The sequence below is a fragment of the Oryctolagus cuniculus genome, chromosome 2 (genome assembly GCF_051225735.1).
Source record: "Oryctolagus cuniculus isolate XC-2025 breed Fujian yellow rabbit chromosome 2, ASM5122573v1, whole genome shotgun sequence".
In the NCBI taxonomy this organism is placed as follows: Eukaryota; Metazoa; Chordata; class Mammalia; order Lagomorpha; family Leporidae; genus Oryctolagus; species Oryctolagus cuniculus.
The window spans coordinates 91,400,394-91,417,431 of record NC_142868.1 but is presented as its reverse complement, the minus strand read 5'-3'; the positions used below and the strand labels follow the sequence as shown (position 1 = coordinate 91,417,431).

Here is a 17,038-nt window from a genome sequence, read left to right as displayed (position 1 = left end):
ATAGTGAGCTAACACCACTCTTTGGAGAAAGTAAAGTCTCTGCAACAAATGGTGCTGGGAAAATTGGGTCTTTACATCCAGAAATATGAAATTAAATCCTTAACTCACATCCTATACAAAAATTAACCCACAATGGATCATGGCTCTAATCCTAAGACTTAAAACCATCAAGTTATGAGAGGAAAACATAGGGATACAATGCAAGACAGTGGTATAGGCAAAATGTATTGGATAAGACCCCAGAATCACAGGCAATAAAAGGAAACATAGACTAATCTTGTGCATTGCATCAAGAAGTCTCTGCACAGCAAAGGAACAGTCAAGAAACTGAAGAGGCAATTGACAGAATGACAGTAAATATTTGCAAATTATGTATCCAATATCTTTATTAGAATCCAGAATTTATAAGGACTTGAAGAAACTCAACAACAAAACCATCCTGTAAAGAAATGAGCAATGGCCATTTATCTTTTAACATCATATTTTTAGCAATAGACATATTTATGGGGTGCAGTGCACATTGATAGGTAGGATGTAAACTTGCTATTTTTCTCCAGACGTTTCTTAGATTTTTTTTTTTTCTTTTCTTTTTCTCTTGTTGTATTTCTTTGTGGTTTGATGATTTTCTGTAGTGTAATTCTTTTCTCTCTGTTTTTGTAGTTCTGGTTACCATGGAGCTTACAGAAAATGTCTCAGATATTACAAATTAACTGGAAATTATAGCAACATAGCTGCCAGCACCATGGCTCACTAGGCTAATCCTCCCCCTGCGGCGCCGGCACCCGGGTCCTAGTCCCGGTTGGGGTGCCGGATTCTGTTCCGGTTGTTCCTCTTCCAGTCCAACTCTCTGCTGTGGCCTGGGAGGGCAGTGGAGGATGGCCCAGGTCCTTGGGCCCTGCACCCGCATGGGAGGCCAGGAGGAAGCACCTGGCTCCTGGCTTCAGATCGGTACAGCACGCTGGCCTTAGCAGCCATTTTGGGGGGTGAACCAATGGAAAAAGGAAGACCTTTCTCTCTGTCTCTCTCTCCCTGTCACTGTCTCACTCTGCCTTTCAAAAAATAAAAACAAAAAAATAAAAAAACATAGCTTTGTTTATATATAAAAACACATATTTCCCCCTCCTCACATTTTAATGTCTTAAATTTCATATTTTTATTTCTGTAACTATTTATATTACTGTACTTACAATACTAATTACTATAATACCTTTACTTTTATCTTTCATCTTAGAGAAAAGTAACGTTCAAATCACAATTTCAGTATTTGATATTCTGAATTATATTATGTACTTATTTTTCCAGTGAGTTTTTTGCCTATTACTAGAGCCCATTTGCTTCCATTTGAATAAATCCCATCAGAATCTCTTGTAGGACAGACATTTTGGTGAGACTTTGTCTTAGAAGGTTTTATCTTTATCTCTGAAGGACAGTTTTTTTCAAATCCAGTATTCTTCATTAGCATTTTTTCTTTCAGCACTATCAGAATATCATCCCACTCTAGTCACCTGCAAAGTTTCTTTCAAGGGTATACTGATAGCCCCATTTGTATTCCTTTGTATGAATTTTCATACAAAGGCTATTTCCAAAATTAATTCTCATTGAATTTTGACAGCTTGAGTGTAATATATTTTGGGGTAGTCTTATTTGGATTGAACCTACCTAAATACAAAGCTTCCAGTCCCTCGGTTTTTATAATGTTTTATCTATTTATAAAAGTTTTCACCTATTATTTCCTTAAACAATCTTCTGTTCCTTTACTTTTCTCTTCTTTCTTAACTCTTATAGTGTTAGCACTCCTGGTACAGTATCAATTTTTCTTGGTTCCTTCATTCCATTTCATTCTTCTCTTTTTTTTCTCCTCTATATCTTCAAGTTCAAAGATCTTTCTTTTACTTTACGAATTCTGTTGTTAATTTTCTCATTGCATTTTTCATTTCATTAATTGTACCCTTAAGCTTAACTATTTATGTGTGATTCTTTTTTATAATTTTCATCTCTTTTAAACTTTTTGTTTTGTTTATTTTCTGCCTGATTTCATTCATGTTTACTTTTTCTTTTGTAGTTCAGTGAGGATCCTTAGAATGATTATTGTTGAATCCTTGTCAGGCATTTGCCTGCAGCACCAGCATCCCATATGGGTGCCGGTTCTAGTCCCGGTCCTCTTCCAGTCCAGCTGTCTGCTATGACCTGGGAAAGCAGTGGAGCATGTCCCAGGTGCTTGGGCCCCTGCACCTGCATGGGAGACCAGGAAGAAGCACCTGGCTCCTGGCTTCGGATTGGTGCAGCTCCAGCTGTTGTGGCCATTTGGGGAGTGAACCAACGGAAGGAAGACCTTTCTCTCTGTCTCTCTCACTGTCTGTAACTCTACCTGTCAAATAAATAAATAAAATCTTTAAAAATAAAAGTACGCAGTTCTTCCACGATTTATAGATTGCTTATAGTGGGGGAAAAACCTTCACCGAGGTGCAAATTCAAGGTTGTCTGCTGAGTTGTGTGGGTTGGTTCTGTCTCTAATGACAGTATACCAGTATAGTCTCTTTGAAGTTCTATAACCTGAGTTCAACATTAGAAAAGACTCCTGGGTCATCAGTAGCTAAACCTATTGTATCTAAAACAGGGTTGTTTTGAGGGCAATGGATTCTGGGGTACTCACGCTTACTTTTTCTCCCATTGGGAAAGTAATACTCCATGGAGATTTTTCTTGGAACTAGGTCAAGCCCTGGAGTGATTTCACTGATGTGTTCACTGATGTGTATTGCACACAGTCAGTTGGCCACTCAGCCAGGGTCTGAAGCACCAGCACATGTGGAGCAACCAACACTCTAAGGTCCTAAAGAGTGGTGGCACTGGTACAGTAGAAAATGGTGTCCCATTTGCACAATGGTAATGATGTGTAAGAGCTGAGTATTAGTGTAATAGTCAGAGGGTGGAAGTCTGAATTTCAGGTATGAATAGGGAAGTGGCAGTTTTTCTGAGTACGTATACAAACAAGATATATAAGAAACCAGATTATAGAGTGTAAAACCAGAGAAACTCTAGGAATTAGAAGTGTCTGTGATTGTGGCTCAAATGATCAAGATGTGGACACTCAGACTGGCTGTATAACTGGTATCTGTAGTCCAAAAATGTCAGAGTCCAGGACAGTCCTTAGCTATAGTAGCTCTAGTGTTTCATAGGTATACATTTAGGCCACAGAGAATCTGCAACACTAACAAGCATGGAGTAGTCGCAGAAATGGGATCTGGAAAGTGAGTGTGGGTGGAACAGTCATGGCTCTGGGATAAAGAGCCACACAGGGTTGAGAATAGTGGCAGCTCTAACTTCATGGCAAGGCCACAGTGTGACTCTTGTCACACTTGTAGGGACAAATGTGGAGTATGGCTGTCTCCTTCAGCTGTTGGTTATTTCTGTGGAAAATGCCATTGTTCTCTGTAGATCTGACTACTGGAGATCACAGTGACATCTGTTGAGTAGATGACGTTATAGCACTTTTCCTGAAACTATATTCCTAGCCATCTCCAGAAATCTTATATATTGCTCTACTTGGCAATTCTATCTGCAGAGTTTTCCCCTTTATTGTTGCAATGGAGGCTCTTAAATGGGTCTTGGAGGCCTCCCAAGGCTATTGTCCTTTGTAGATAAATGTGTGTGTGTGGGTGTGGGTGTGTAAGGATTAAAGATGTCATATCCTACAAAGCTTCTCCACAGAAAAGATAACAAATAAAATGAAAGGCATATATATATATATATACATATATATATATATATATATGAAAACATCATCAGTCATTGATTTGATAAGGGGTTAATTTCATAATTTCATGTATATGTATACAAGTGTGTGTGTGTGTATATATATATATATATATAAGACCTCACACTACTCATAGCAAAAACATATAAAAACCATATTTTTAAATGAGGAGAGGACTGAAAAATTTCTTCAAGTAAGATATAAAAATCACAAAAAGGAATATGAGACAATACCCAACATCAATACTCATCAGGAAAATGCAAAACAAAACCATAATGAGATATCACTTCACAACTGTTATAATTACTATTATCAAAATGACAAAAGGTTGTTAAGTGTGAGTAAGAATATGGAAAAGATGAACCTGTGTACATTGCTATGTTGGTAAGAATAAAACCCATGCTACCATGGAAAATAATATGAAACATCCTGAAATAAAATTAAAATACAACTACATCATACATTCAGAAGAAATGAAGTCAGTAAGTAAAAAAATATGTACACCACCATACTTACTGTTTTATTATTCACAATATCCAGGGTTTAGAAACAATCTAAATTTCTGTCAATGGATGAATGGACAAAAGCATGATATATATGTATACATACATACATATGTATACATATATATAGATATAGAGATATAGATACACACACATACAAACACACAATAGCACACACAAACAACTCAGACATGAAATAATACCCAGCCTCAGAAGAAAAGAAACATGGTCATCATTATGAAAGAAGGTGAAGGCAGAAAATCTCCCAATAAAAGGAAATGCAAAGTAAATGATAGGAATAGTTACGGAAAAATGGCAGGGTCAAGTCATTACTTATCAATAGTCACCTTGAATGTAAATAGCCTCAACTCTCCAGTTAAAAAGATACAGACTAGCTAAATGGATTAAAAAAACAAAGCACAGGAGTTGTGGCACAATGGGTTAAAGCCCTGGCGTGAAGCACCACAATCCCATATGGGCGCCAGTTTGAGTCCCAGCTGCTCCACTTCCAATCCAGCTCTCTTTCGTGACCTGGGAAAGCAGAGAATGGCCCAAGTCCTTGGGCCCCTGCAGCCATGTGGAAGACCCGGAGGAAGCTCCTGGCTCCTGATCAGTGCAGTTCCGGCCGTTGTGACCAATTGGGGAGTGAACCAACAGAAGGAAGACCTTTCTCTCTGACTCTCCCGCTCACGTTCTGTAACTCTACCTTTCAAATAAATAAATAAAATCTTTCAAAAAGAAAAACATCTCTTTGCTGCCTACAAGAAACACATCTCACCAACAAGGATACATACACAGACTGAAAGTGAAAGGATAGAAAAAGATATTCCATGTTAACAGAAACCAAAAATCAGCTGGTGTAGCAATCCTAATGTCAAAGTAGACTTTAACACAAAAATTGTTAAAAGAGACAAAGAAGGACACTATGTAATGATTAATAGATCAATTCAACAGGAAGATGTGACTATAATAAACATATGTGCACCTAATTACAGGAAAACAGTGATTTAAAAGAAGTATTAATGGATCTAAAGGGAAACATAGACTACAATACAATAGTAATTGGGGACTTCAATACCCCACTTGCAGCAATGGACAAATCAACCAGACAGAAAATCAGCAAGGAAACAACAGAGTTAATCAACACTGTGGACTAAATGTGTCTAATGGATATTTACAGAGCTTTCATCCTACAGTTGTAGAATACACATTCTTCTCATTAGCGCATGGAACTTTCTCTCAACAAACCACAGGCTAGGCCATCTAGCAAGTCTCAGCAAATTCAAAAAATTCTAAATCGTACCATGCATCCTCTCTGACTACAATGGAATGAAGCTGGAAATCAACAACTCAAGAATCTCTAGAACACATGTAAAGACATGGAGACTGAACAACATGCTCCTGAATGAACAGTGGGTGATTGAAATAATCAGAAGAAAAATCAAAAAATTTTCTCAAAATGAATGAAGATTGACAATACAACCTATCAAAATGTATGGGATAAAGCAAAAGCAGTGTTAAGAGGAAAGCTTATAGCTATTGGTGGCTACATCAAGAGCTGGAAAGGTACCAAGTACATGGGCTATCAATGTATATTAAAGATCTATAAAAACAACAGCAATCCTACCCCAAAACTAGTAGGAGAAAAAAATAATAAAAATTAGAGAAGAAACAAAATTGAAACAAAAATAATACAAAAGATAAAGAAAATGAAGACTGGTTTTTTGAAACAAAATTGACACACCACTGACCTAACTAAACAAAAAAAGACGGGGAAGACCCAAATCAATAAAATTAGAGGTGAAAAAGTAAATGTGACCACAGATACCACATAAATAAAAAGAATCATCAGAAATTACTACAAAGAGCTGTATGCCAAACAATCAGGAATCCTAGAAGAAAAGGATAGATTCCTGGAAACATACAGCCTAGTTAAATTGAGCCATAAAGACACAGAAAACCTAAACTGACCAATTACCAAGCTAGAAGTTGAATCAGTGATAAATACCATCCCAGCAAAGAAAAGTCCAGGACTCAATGGTTTCACTGCTGAATTCTACCAGAAATTTAAAGAATAACTAACTTCACTTCTTCCAATCTATTCAAAAAAATTGAAAGGGAGGGAATCCCCCCAAACGCTTTCTGTGAAGCCTGTACCAACTTAATTCCAAACAACAGAGAAAGAGGACTACAGACGAATTTCCCTGAGGAACATAGATGCAAAAAACCTCTGCAAAATACTAGCCAATCAAATCCAGCAACACAACAGAATGATCATTCACTGGACCAAGAGGGATTTATCCCTTGTATGCAGAGATGGTTCAGCATTCACAAATCAATAAATGTGATACATCAGATTAACAAATTGAAGAACAAAAACAATATGATTATCTCAATAGAGGCAGAGAAAGCATTTGATAAAATATAACTCCTTTAAATGATGAAAACTCTAAGCAAATAGGCTATAGAAGGAACATTCCTCAACACAATTCATGAGAAACTCATGGCCAGTATCCTGTTGAATACAGAAAGATTGGAAGCATTCCCACAAAGATCTGGAACTCACAGAAGAGTTTGGTAAAGTGGCAGGATATAAAATCAACACACAAAAATCAACAGCCTTTGTATACACAGACAATGCCATGGCTGAGAAAGAACTTCTAAGAGCCAACCCATTCGCAATAGCTACAAAAAAGTCAAATACATTGGAATAAATTTGTCCAAGGATGTCAAAGATCTTTATGGTGAGATTTATAAAACATTAAAGAAAGAAATAGAAGAAAACAAACAAAAATCTTCCATGTTCATGGATTAGAATAGTCAATATCATCAAAATGTCCATACTACCGAAAAAAACTTACAGATTCAATGCAATACCAATCAAAATACCAAGGACATTCTTCTCAGATATAGAAAAAATGATGCTGAAAATTTGTATGCAAAAATAGGAGACCCGAAATAGCTATAGCAATCTTATGCAAGAAAAGCAAAGCCAGAGGTACCGCAATACTAGATTTCAAGACATACCCCCAACCAAAATAGCCTAGTAGTGCTACAAAACAGATGGATAGGCCAATAGAACAGAACAGAAACTCCAGAAGACAATCCACACATCTACAACTAACTAATCTTTGACAAAGGTGCTAAAATCAATACCTGGAGCAAAGACAGTTTCTTCAACAAATGGTGCTGGGAAAACTGGATCTCCACATACAGAAGTATGAAGCAAAATCCTTACCTTACACCTTATACAAAAATCCAATGAAAATGGATCAAAGACCTGAAGCTATGAACTGATACCATCAAAGAAGCCATTGTAATCCATAAGCTGCACTTTGGAAATTTATATTGATTACATAAAAGTTAAAAAAAAGGCATTTACCTAACACCTATGTCATGCAAAGCCAAAAAAAGAGAGAGAGAGAGAGAGAGAACATTGGGGAAATCCTGCAAGACATTGGCATAGGCACAGGCTTCTTGGAAAAGGGCCCAGAGGCACAGGCAATCAAATCCAAAATTGACAACGGGGAATACATTAAGCTGAGAAACTTCTGCACTGCAAAAGAAAAAGTCAGCAAAGAGGGAAAAATATTTGAGAATGGAGAAATTATTTGCAAACTATACAACTAATAAAGGATTGATAACCAGAATTTATAAAGAGCTCAAGAAATTCAACAACAACAAAACAAACAACCCAGTTAAGAACTGGACAAAGGGATTAAACAGGCATTTCTCAAAAGAAGAAATCTAAAAGGCCAATAGACACATGAAAAAATGTTCAGGATCACTAGACGTTAGGGAAATGAAAATCAAAACTACAATGAGGTTTCACTTCACCCTCATTAGAATGGGCTTCATACAGAAATCAACAAACAATAAAAGATGGCAAGGATGTGGCAGAAAGGTACCCTAAACCATTATTGGCTGGGAATGTAAACTGGTACAGCTATTTTGGAAGATAGTATGGAGATACCTCAGAAATCTGAATATATACATACCATATGACCCAGGCATCCCACTCCCAAGGGAAATGAAAACAACATATGACAGTGTTATCTGTACCTCCATGTTTATTGCAGCTCAATTCACAATAGATAATATAAGGAATCAACCCAAATGTCTGTCAACTTAAGACTGGATAAAGGCCAGTGCCGTGGCTCAATAGGCTAATCCTCCACCTAGCGGCACACCGGGTTCTAGTCCCGGTCGGGGCACCGGATTCTGTCCCGGTTGCCCCTCTTCCAGGCCAGCTCTCTGCTGTGGCCCGGGAAGGCAGTGGAGTATGGTCCAAGTGCTTGGGCCCTGCACCCCATGGGAGACCAGGAGAAGTACCTGGCTCCTGCCTTCGGATCAGCGCGGTGCACCAGCCACAGTGCACCAGCCATGGCGGCCATTGGAGGGTGAACCAATGGCAAAAGGAAGACCTTTCTCTCTGTCTCTCTCTCTCTCACTATCCACTCTGCCTGTCCAAAAAAAAAAAAAAAAGACTGGATAAAGAAATTACTGGATATATACACCATGGAATACTATAGTTTTTTTAAAAAAGTGAAATCCTGTCATTTGCAACAAACTGAATGAAACTGGAAAACATCATCCTTAGTGAAATAAGGCATCCAAAAGGACAAATACCTTAAGTTCTGCCTGGACTGTGATAACTAATAGAGCACCCAAAGGTAATCTATAGAAGTGACATTGACACTTTGAAATGCAATGCCTTTGAACAGCCCTTGTCTCAACTATTGAGGAACAGTTTCTTTTTTCATACTATTTCTTGAACTCTTTATGTAGTATACAGTTAATCACATCTACATAAAGTTATTTGAAAACACATCTTAGTAAAAAATAATGGAAATAGGAGAGTGAGTAGAAAGAGAAGTGAGAGTGTGGGTAGTAGGGTAGGCATGGTGGAAAGAATAGTTTTATTTATGAAATGTATTGTTTCTCTTTATTAAATAAAAAATTTTTGTGGAAAAAAGAGAAGGAAGTACAGATACTAGTGATTATCGTGCTTTTTTTGGTTAAAATAGGCAAGACTGTGTACTGGGGAAGTGCAAAGACTGCAGTTAGACTGCCTTGGATTGAATCTCATCTCTGACTATAAATAGTTGTATTACCCTGAGTTGGTTACTCAGTTTCTTTAATACACATATATTTAATGGGAAGAATAATAGTACCTAACCCATAGAGATGTGAATACTCAACAAGTTGCTATATATGATACAAGGAATAATGTCAAATAAAGTTCTCAATGTCAAAAAAGAACATGTTGCTGTTTGTGACAACATGGGTGAAGTTGGAGGACATTATCTTAAGGAAAACGATCCAGCTGGATATAGAAGGAAATTAAAATTCTTCGATGTTGAATCTAAAATTGCCAACTCATAGAAACAGAAAATTGAAAGGTGCTTTCCAGAGTCTAGAGCAATGTGCAAATTGGGATGTTGGTCAATCTGTACAATCTGTCAGTTCAAAAATGAATAAATTGACATTAAAATACATCAGTGTGACTACAGTACATGATATATACTATATTGAAAATATGAAATTTCCTAAGAAATCTAAAATAGTAAACCAAAATTTTAAAACAAAAATGGTAACTATGTGAGATGATGAGTATTTTAATTAGCTTAATTGTGGTGACTATTTTGCAACATACACGTATACCAAAACATCAAGTTATACATCTAAAAACATAAAATTTTTATTTTTCAGAGAGAGCCAACTTTTTAGATTAAAAAAATGTATTACTTGGGCCAAACAAGTTACGACAACGTTCATTAAGATCTGGGCAGTCTCCTTCAAAACACATAGATGTGCCTTTTCTGCATGGATGTCCATTCATTATGATCCTGTCCTCGGGACATTGTGCTGATCTTCCAGTACAATAGTCAAAGAAATCACATTCATGATGTTTAGGATTCCTGCACACAATATCATGGCCCTTAAACTAATGACAAATAAAATATAAAAAGGAATTATTCATATATTGTTGTGTTTGTCAATATTTATTTTAAAGTTATGTCAGTAATTTGCACCCTGCACCTTTTATTCAGTAACACCTAGCAATATCTTTTTGTACATCAATATTTTAATAATTTAAAAATGAAAAGTTTTAAAGTTTTTATTTAGTTTTATAAAAGGGACAGATTTGTGTACATCATATATGCAGTTTTAAGAGCATGATACTTCCCAACCTCCCTCCCTAACTCCCATGCTCTCTATTTCCTTCCCTACTTTGATTTTTGCAATGGCATGCTTTCAATTTACTTTATAATCAAAAGCTTATAAATGTTATCAACTAAAATCAGAAGATAAAAGAACCAGAAACAGTATATCACAAGTATGACATCAAAGTCAAAATTTTATTTGTTTTTTCAGTGTAAGGGAATAAAGATCAAATACAGCTTTGAAAATTATTCCTTTTGGGTAAAAATAGTGTAATCTAGTCAATTTACAAATAAAATAACCCTATCTAACTAGGAAAGGATAGAATACCTCAAAATTTTGTGACAAATGTGAGAGACAAATAATAGAAAGAGCAAAGGGAAAAATAAGTTCAATTATAGACATTTTTGAAGAAGAAAGAACCTACTGGCAATCCTCCTAGATGTCTTCCAGTTAAATAACTCCTTTTAAATAGAATTAATAAAATTTATATAAAGAATTTTAAAGAGAACATATCTCATATTTATTAAATCATTTCTAATTTATATGAAACATTACAGAAGTAAGAATGCAATCGTATAATAAGAAAAAAAAAAAAACAAAAAGTTGTGTTAGTCAAGGACAGTCAGTCATATAGAACCCAAGATAGGTAGTTCAAAAGAGGTTTTCTCATAAGATGCATCTGTTATGAATACAATGAGGGGGCTGAAAAGGCAAACAGGGAACAGAAGTCAAGCTGTTCACCATACAAACGCCACTGAAATCCTTCAGTTAAAACAATCTTTAAATAAAAAGTCCATAGCTTAAATTTTTGCTACAGATACTATTTCTAAAATACTGTACCTAGTAATTTTCACTCCGTATATTTTTAGAAATTTTCTACATCTCTCAAAATCATATTTATAGATATTTATCATAATCAATAACTGTTTTACTTATAAAATATTTTTATTTATAAAATTGTAATACATGGAGGAATGAACAACTCTCCCTTTAAGTGAAGACCTTCAGTAATAAGGAGTTCTATAATATTAATAAATCAAGACTTTAAAAAAAGCTACTGAAAATACTGATATTAGAAAGAGGCCCTGGCTGGCGACGCAGCTCACTAGGCTCATCCTCCACGTGCGGCACCAGCACAAAGGGTTCTAGTCCCGGATGGGGCGCCGGTTCTGTCCTGGTTGCTTCTCTTCCAGTCCAGCTCTCTGCTGTGGCCCGGGAAGACAGTGGAGGATGGCCCAAGTGCTTGGGCCCTGCACCTGCATGGGAGACCAGGAGAAGCACCTGGCTCCTGGCTTCAGACTGGTGCAGTGCGCCATCCATAGCGGCCATTTGGGGGGCGAACTAACAGAAGAAAGACCTTTCTCTCTGTCTCTCTATCACTGTCTAACTCTGCCTGTCAAAAGAAAGAAAGAAAGAGGCCCTAAAAACCAACAAAAGTTCACAAAATCAGAAATCTGGTCCTATATTTATTAAGTATAATTTATTTAAAAATCACTTATTTTGACTGATAGCTTAATTATAAGTTTTCTAAAGTATCCCACAAATAATTAACACACACACAGAAAATGTTCATATCTATAAATCTTACACGGCATTCTGAGCAACAGGGTCCTTCAAAGCAATCTAGTCCTTCCTTCAGCCTACAAGTTCGATGATCACAACATTTTTGAGGCCCACATTGCTGTTAAGTAGTACAATGTACAAGTGAAAATACATCATTACAATAACACAAACTTTAATATGGACTATATTTGTTGGGCATAACTTTTGAATTTGGGGAAAGATGAATATTGCTATCATTGATATATTTAGCATCTCTCTATATTTAAAATATTAATGTAAGTCATTTATATCAAGTCATATGAAGTAACTGATACCCTACTTACCTTCTTATCCTACTAGAGAATTGAGGAAGATATATGAAATAATCATTTTCCAGAAGGTAGACAATAGGCAATTGTCTTTAGAGAACAAAAACAAATGTAATAAACCCTAAGTTACCAGCCTACCACCCGCAGGAATTTTCTGAAGGAGAATGTGATAATTTCATTGACTTAAAAAGACAAAAATGGCTCTTTGATGGATTACTGTTGAACAGTGAGCTACTAAAAGAAAGAAGTTCAGAATTCTGCATACTAGTCATCACTTCATGGGTTTAACGATATCCTAGACCTTGAAGAGAAACTTAGGTAAACCTGAAGAAACAGTGACTAAAGTCTATTTCAACAGAAGTAAAGGCAGATAATATGCCAAAAAAGAGGTTCCATGAACTGTGGGACAGTATAAAGCAGTCTAATTTGTGTACAATTAGAGTTTCAAAAACTGGGGCAAAAGCTGGGTATTGTAGAAGGTTGGAGGCAAAAAAGTATCAGAAGCAATTGTTGCTAAAACTTTTCTAAATTTGGAAATAGTAAAGATTGAATATTTTTTAAAAGATAACAAATATTGGTGAGGATGTAGTAAAAAGGGAGACAGTTGGCCGGCCCGTGGCTCAGTAGGCTAATCCTCTGCCTGTGGCACCGGCACACCAGGTTCCAGTCCCGGTTGGGGAGCCGGATTCTGTCCCGGTTGCCCCTCTTCCAGGCCAGCTCTCTGCTGTGGCCCAGGAGTGCAGTGGAGGATGGCCCAAGTGCTTGGGTCCTGCACCCCGTGGGAGACCAGGAGAAGCACCTGGCTCCTGCCTTTGGATCAGCGCGCCGGCCGCAGCGGCCATTGTAAGGTGAACCAATGGCAAAAGGAAGACCTTTCTCTCTCTGTCTCTCTCTCTCTCGCTGTCCACTCTGCCTGTCAAAAGTAAAAATAAAAAAAAAATTTAAAAGAAGGGAGACAGTTGTGCACTGTTAGTGGGAATGTAAATTAATAACAGCCTTTTTGGAGACTAATATGAAATTTCCACAAAAATGAAAAATATATTATCATATGACCCAGCTATCCCACTTCGGGACATAAATCCAAAGGAGTTAGTATGTTAAAGAGATATCTTCCCTCTTGTGTAATGATCATTGCAGCCTTATCATAATAGCTTATATGGAAGCAAGCAAGGTATCCATCAGCAAATAAGTAGATAAAAATTGATATATATATATATATATAAACATACACATACAGACACATACACATATGCAGTGAGATAGTATTCAGGTTTTAAAAAGGGGATAATCCTGTCATTTTCAACAACATAGACAAATCTAGAGGATATTATACTACATGAAATAATCTAGGCATATAAAATGAATACTACATGATCACACTTATATGTGGAATCTATTAAAGTCAAACACATGGAAGTAGAGACTAAAATGGAGATTACCAGAGGCTGAGAAAAGGCAGTAAATGGAGCAAGGAGAGGTGTTGATTAAAGAGTATAAAGCTTCAGCTAGGACAAATAACCTTTAGTGATCTCTAACACAGGATGGTAATGAATGTAATGAAGAGATAAGTTTATTTAGGTGCAAAATTTTTTGAAATCCATGTATAGCATTTTCAGAACACACATCCATGTTCTTTTCTCTTTTGAAAAATATTAATAATTATTGATATTTACTGTGATATTTCAAACAAGTACACAATGTGCAATTGATCAAATCATTATAATACATTATTTCCATTCTTTGACATTACTTTATCATTGGAAGCATGGGACTCTTCTACACTATTCATAAAATATATAATAAGTTATTATGAACTACAGTCACCCAACTATGCTTTCTGAATACCCACTGGTAATTATATTAGAGGCTGGGAGGGAAAGGAGAGGATAGAGTTTGAATAAGGGTATCAAACGAGAGTCAGTGCCTGCACCGTGGCTCACTAGGCTTATCCTCCATGTGTGGCACCAACACCCCATGTTCTAGTCCCGGTAGGGGCACTGGATTCTGTCCCGGTTGCTCCTCTTCCAGTCCAGCTCTCTGCTGTGGCCCGGGAAGGCAGTGGAAGATGGCCCAGGTCATTGGGCCCTTCACCCACATGGGAGACCAGGAAGCACCTGGCTTCTGGCTTCAGATTGGTGCAGCGCACCGGCTGCAATGCACTGGCTGTAGTGGCCACTTGGGGGTGAACCAATGGAACAAGGAAGAGCTTTCTCTCTCTCTCTCTGTCACTAACTCTGCCTATCAAAAAAAAAAAAAACCATGAGAGTTAAATGAGGGGGATAATTCCCTAGTCTTGCATGCACCTTTGAAATAACTTCATATACTTCAAATTGATTATGCAATAGATTTTGCCGATGCTTTAACCACAGAAATGATGGGTGTGAGGTGATGAATTAGTTAGCTTGTTTAGTAACTCCATAATGTACAAACACAAAACATCACAGGGTGACAGCATCAAATTTTGGTGAGGATACAAAGGGACTAAAAGTTCATTATGTTGGGGCCGGTGCTGTGGTGCAGCAGGTTAACGCACTGGCTTGAAGTGCTGGCATACCATATGGGCTCTGGTTCAAGATCCGGCTGCTCCACTTCCTATCCAGCTCTCTGCTATGGCCTGGGAAAGCAGTGTAGGATGGCCCAAGTCCTTGGGCCACATGGGAGACCCGGAAGAAGCTCCTGGCTCCTAGCTTCGGATCGGCACAGCTCTGGTGGTTTTGGCCAACTGGGGAGTGAACCAGCAGATGGAAGAACTCTTTCTCTCTCTGCCTCTGCTCTCTGTGTAACTCTTTCAAATAATAAATAAATCTCTTTTTAAAAAAAGTTCAATATGTTAACTATAAAGTGTAAAATTACATAATCACTTTGAAAACTGCTTTGGTAACCTCCACTAACATGTTTACCTCAATAATCTATTATTTTTTAACTTTTATTTAGTAAATATAAATTTCCAAAGTACAGTTTATGGATTACAATGGCTTCCCCCCCATAAATTCCCTTCCACCCACAACCCTACCATCTCCCACTCCCTCTCCCATTCCATTCACATAAAAAATTCATTCATTGTATATCTTTATATACAAAAGATCAATTTAGTATATATACGGTAAAGATTTCATCAGTTTGCACCTACACAGAAACATAAAGTGTAAAATACTGTTTGAGTAGTAGTTGTACTAGTTATAACATTAATTCACATTGAAAAACACAGTATGGACAGAGATCCTACATGAGGAGTAAGTGCACAGTGACTCCTGTTGTTGACTTAACAAGTTGACACCTTGTATATGGCGTCAGTAATCACCCTAGGCTCTTGTCACGAGTTGCCAAGCCTATGGAAGCCTTTTGAGTTCACTGACATCGATCATATTTAGGCAAGGTCATAGTGAAAGTGGAAATTCTCTATTCCCTTCAGAGAAAGGTACCTCCTTCTTTGATGGCCCGTTCTTTCTACTGGGATCTCACAGGCAGAGATCTTCCATTTAGATCCTCCTTTTTTTTTTTTTTCACCTGAGTGTCTTGGCTTTCCATGCCTAAAATACTCTCATGGGATCCTTAGGCATATTCAAATGCCTTAAGGGCTGATTCTGAGGCCAGAGTGCTGTTTAGGACATCTGCCATTCTATGGGTCTGCTGTGTATCTCACTTCCCATGTTGGATCATTCTCTCCCTTTTTTATTCTATCAGCTAGTATTTGCAGACACTATTCTTGTTTATGTGATCCCTTTGGTTCTTAGTCCTATCAGTATGAACTGAAATTGTTCACTTGTACTAGTGAAATGGCATTGGTACATGCCAGCTTGATTGGATTGTATTGGAATTCCCTGGCATATTTCTAACTCCACCATTTGTGGTAAGTCAGCTTGAGCATGTCTCAAATTCTACATCTCCTCCCTCTTATTCCAATTCTTATATTTAACAGAGATCACTTTTCAGTTAAATTTAAACACCTAAGAATAATTGTGCGTTAATTAAAGAGTTCAACCAATAGTATTAAGTAGGACAAAAAAATACTAAAAGCATTAAATTCTACATCAACAGTCGGGACAAGGGCTAATCAAGTCACTGTTTCCTGTGTTATCCATTTCACTTCAACAGGTTTCCTTTTTGGTGCTCAGTTAGTTGTCACTGATCAGGGAGAACATATGCTATTTGTCCCTTTGGGACTGGCTTAATTCACTCAGCATGATGTTTTCCAGATTCCTCCATTTTGTTGCAAATGACCGGATTTCATTGTTTTTGACTGCTGTATAGTATTCTATAGAGTACATGTCCCATAATTTCTTTATCCAGTCTACTGTTGATGGGCATTTGGGTTGGTTCCAGGTCTTAGCTATTGTGAATTGAGCTGCAATAAACATTAAGGTGCAGACAGCTTGTTTGTTTGCCAATTTAACTTCCTTTGGGTAAATTCCAAGGAGTGGGATGGCTGGGTTTTATGATGCAGTTATATTCAGGTTTCTGAGGAATCTCCAGACTGACTTCCATAGTGGCTTAACCAGTTTGCAATCCCACCAACAGTGGGTTAGTGTCCCTTTTCCCCACATCCTATCCAGCATCTGTTGTTGGTAGATTTCTGCATGTGAGCCATTCTCACCAGGGTGAGGTGAAACCTCATTGTGGTTTGTATTTGCATTTCCCTGATTGCTAGTGATCTTGAACATTTTTTCATGTGCCTGTTGGCCACTTGTATTTCCTCTTTTGAAAAATGTCCACTGAGGTCCTTGGCACATCCTTAAGTGGGT

The 17,038-nt window shown here is 37.3% G+C and overlaps 1 protein-coding gene across 1 annotated transcript in view; it reads right to left on the bottom strand.

Annotated features, from left to right (window-relative positions):
• The window catches only part of LOC138843046 (disintegrin and metalloproteinase domain-containing protein 32), a 591,210-nt gene that overhangs the window by 429,266 nt on the left and 144,906 nt on the right, over nt 1-17,038 (bottom strand). The window contains exon 14 of the mRNA XM_089327034.1: nt 12,016-12,106. Within this exon, the coding sequence (XP_089183160.1) occupies nt 12,016-12,106 (91 nt within the window). The remainder of the gene's footprint in view (nt 1-12,015; nt 12,107-17,038) is intronic.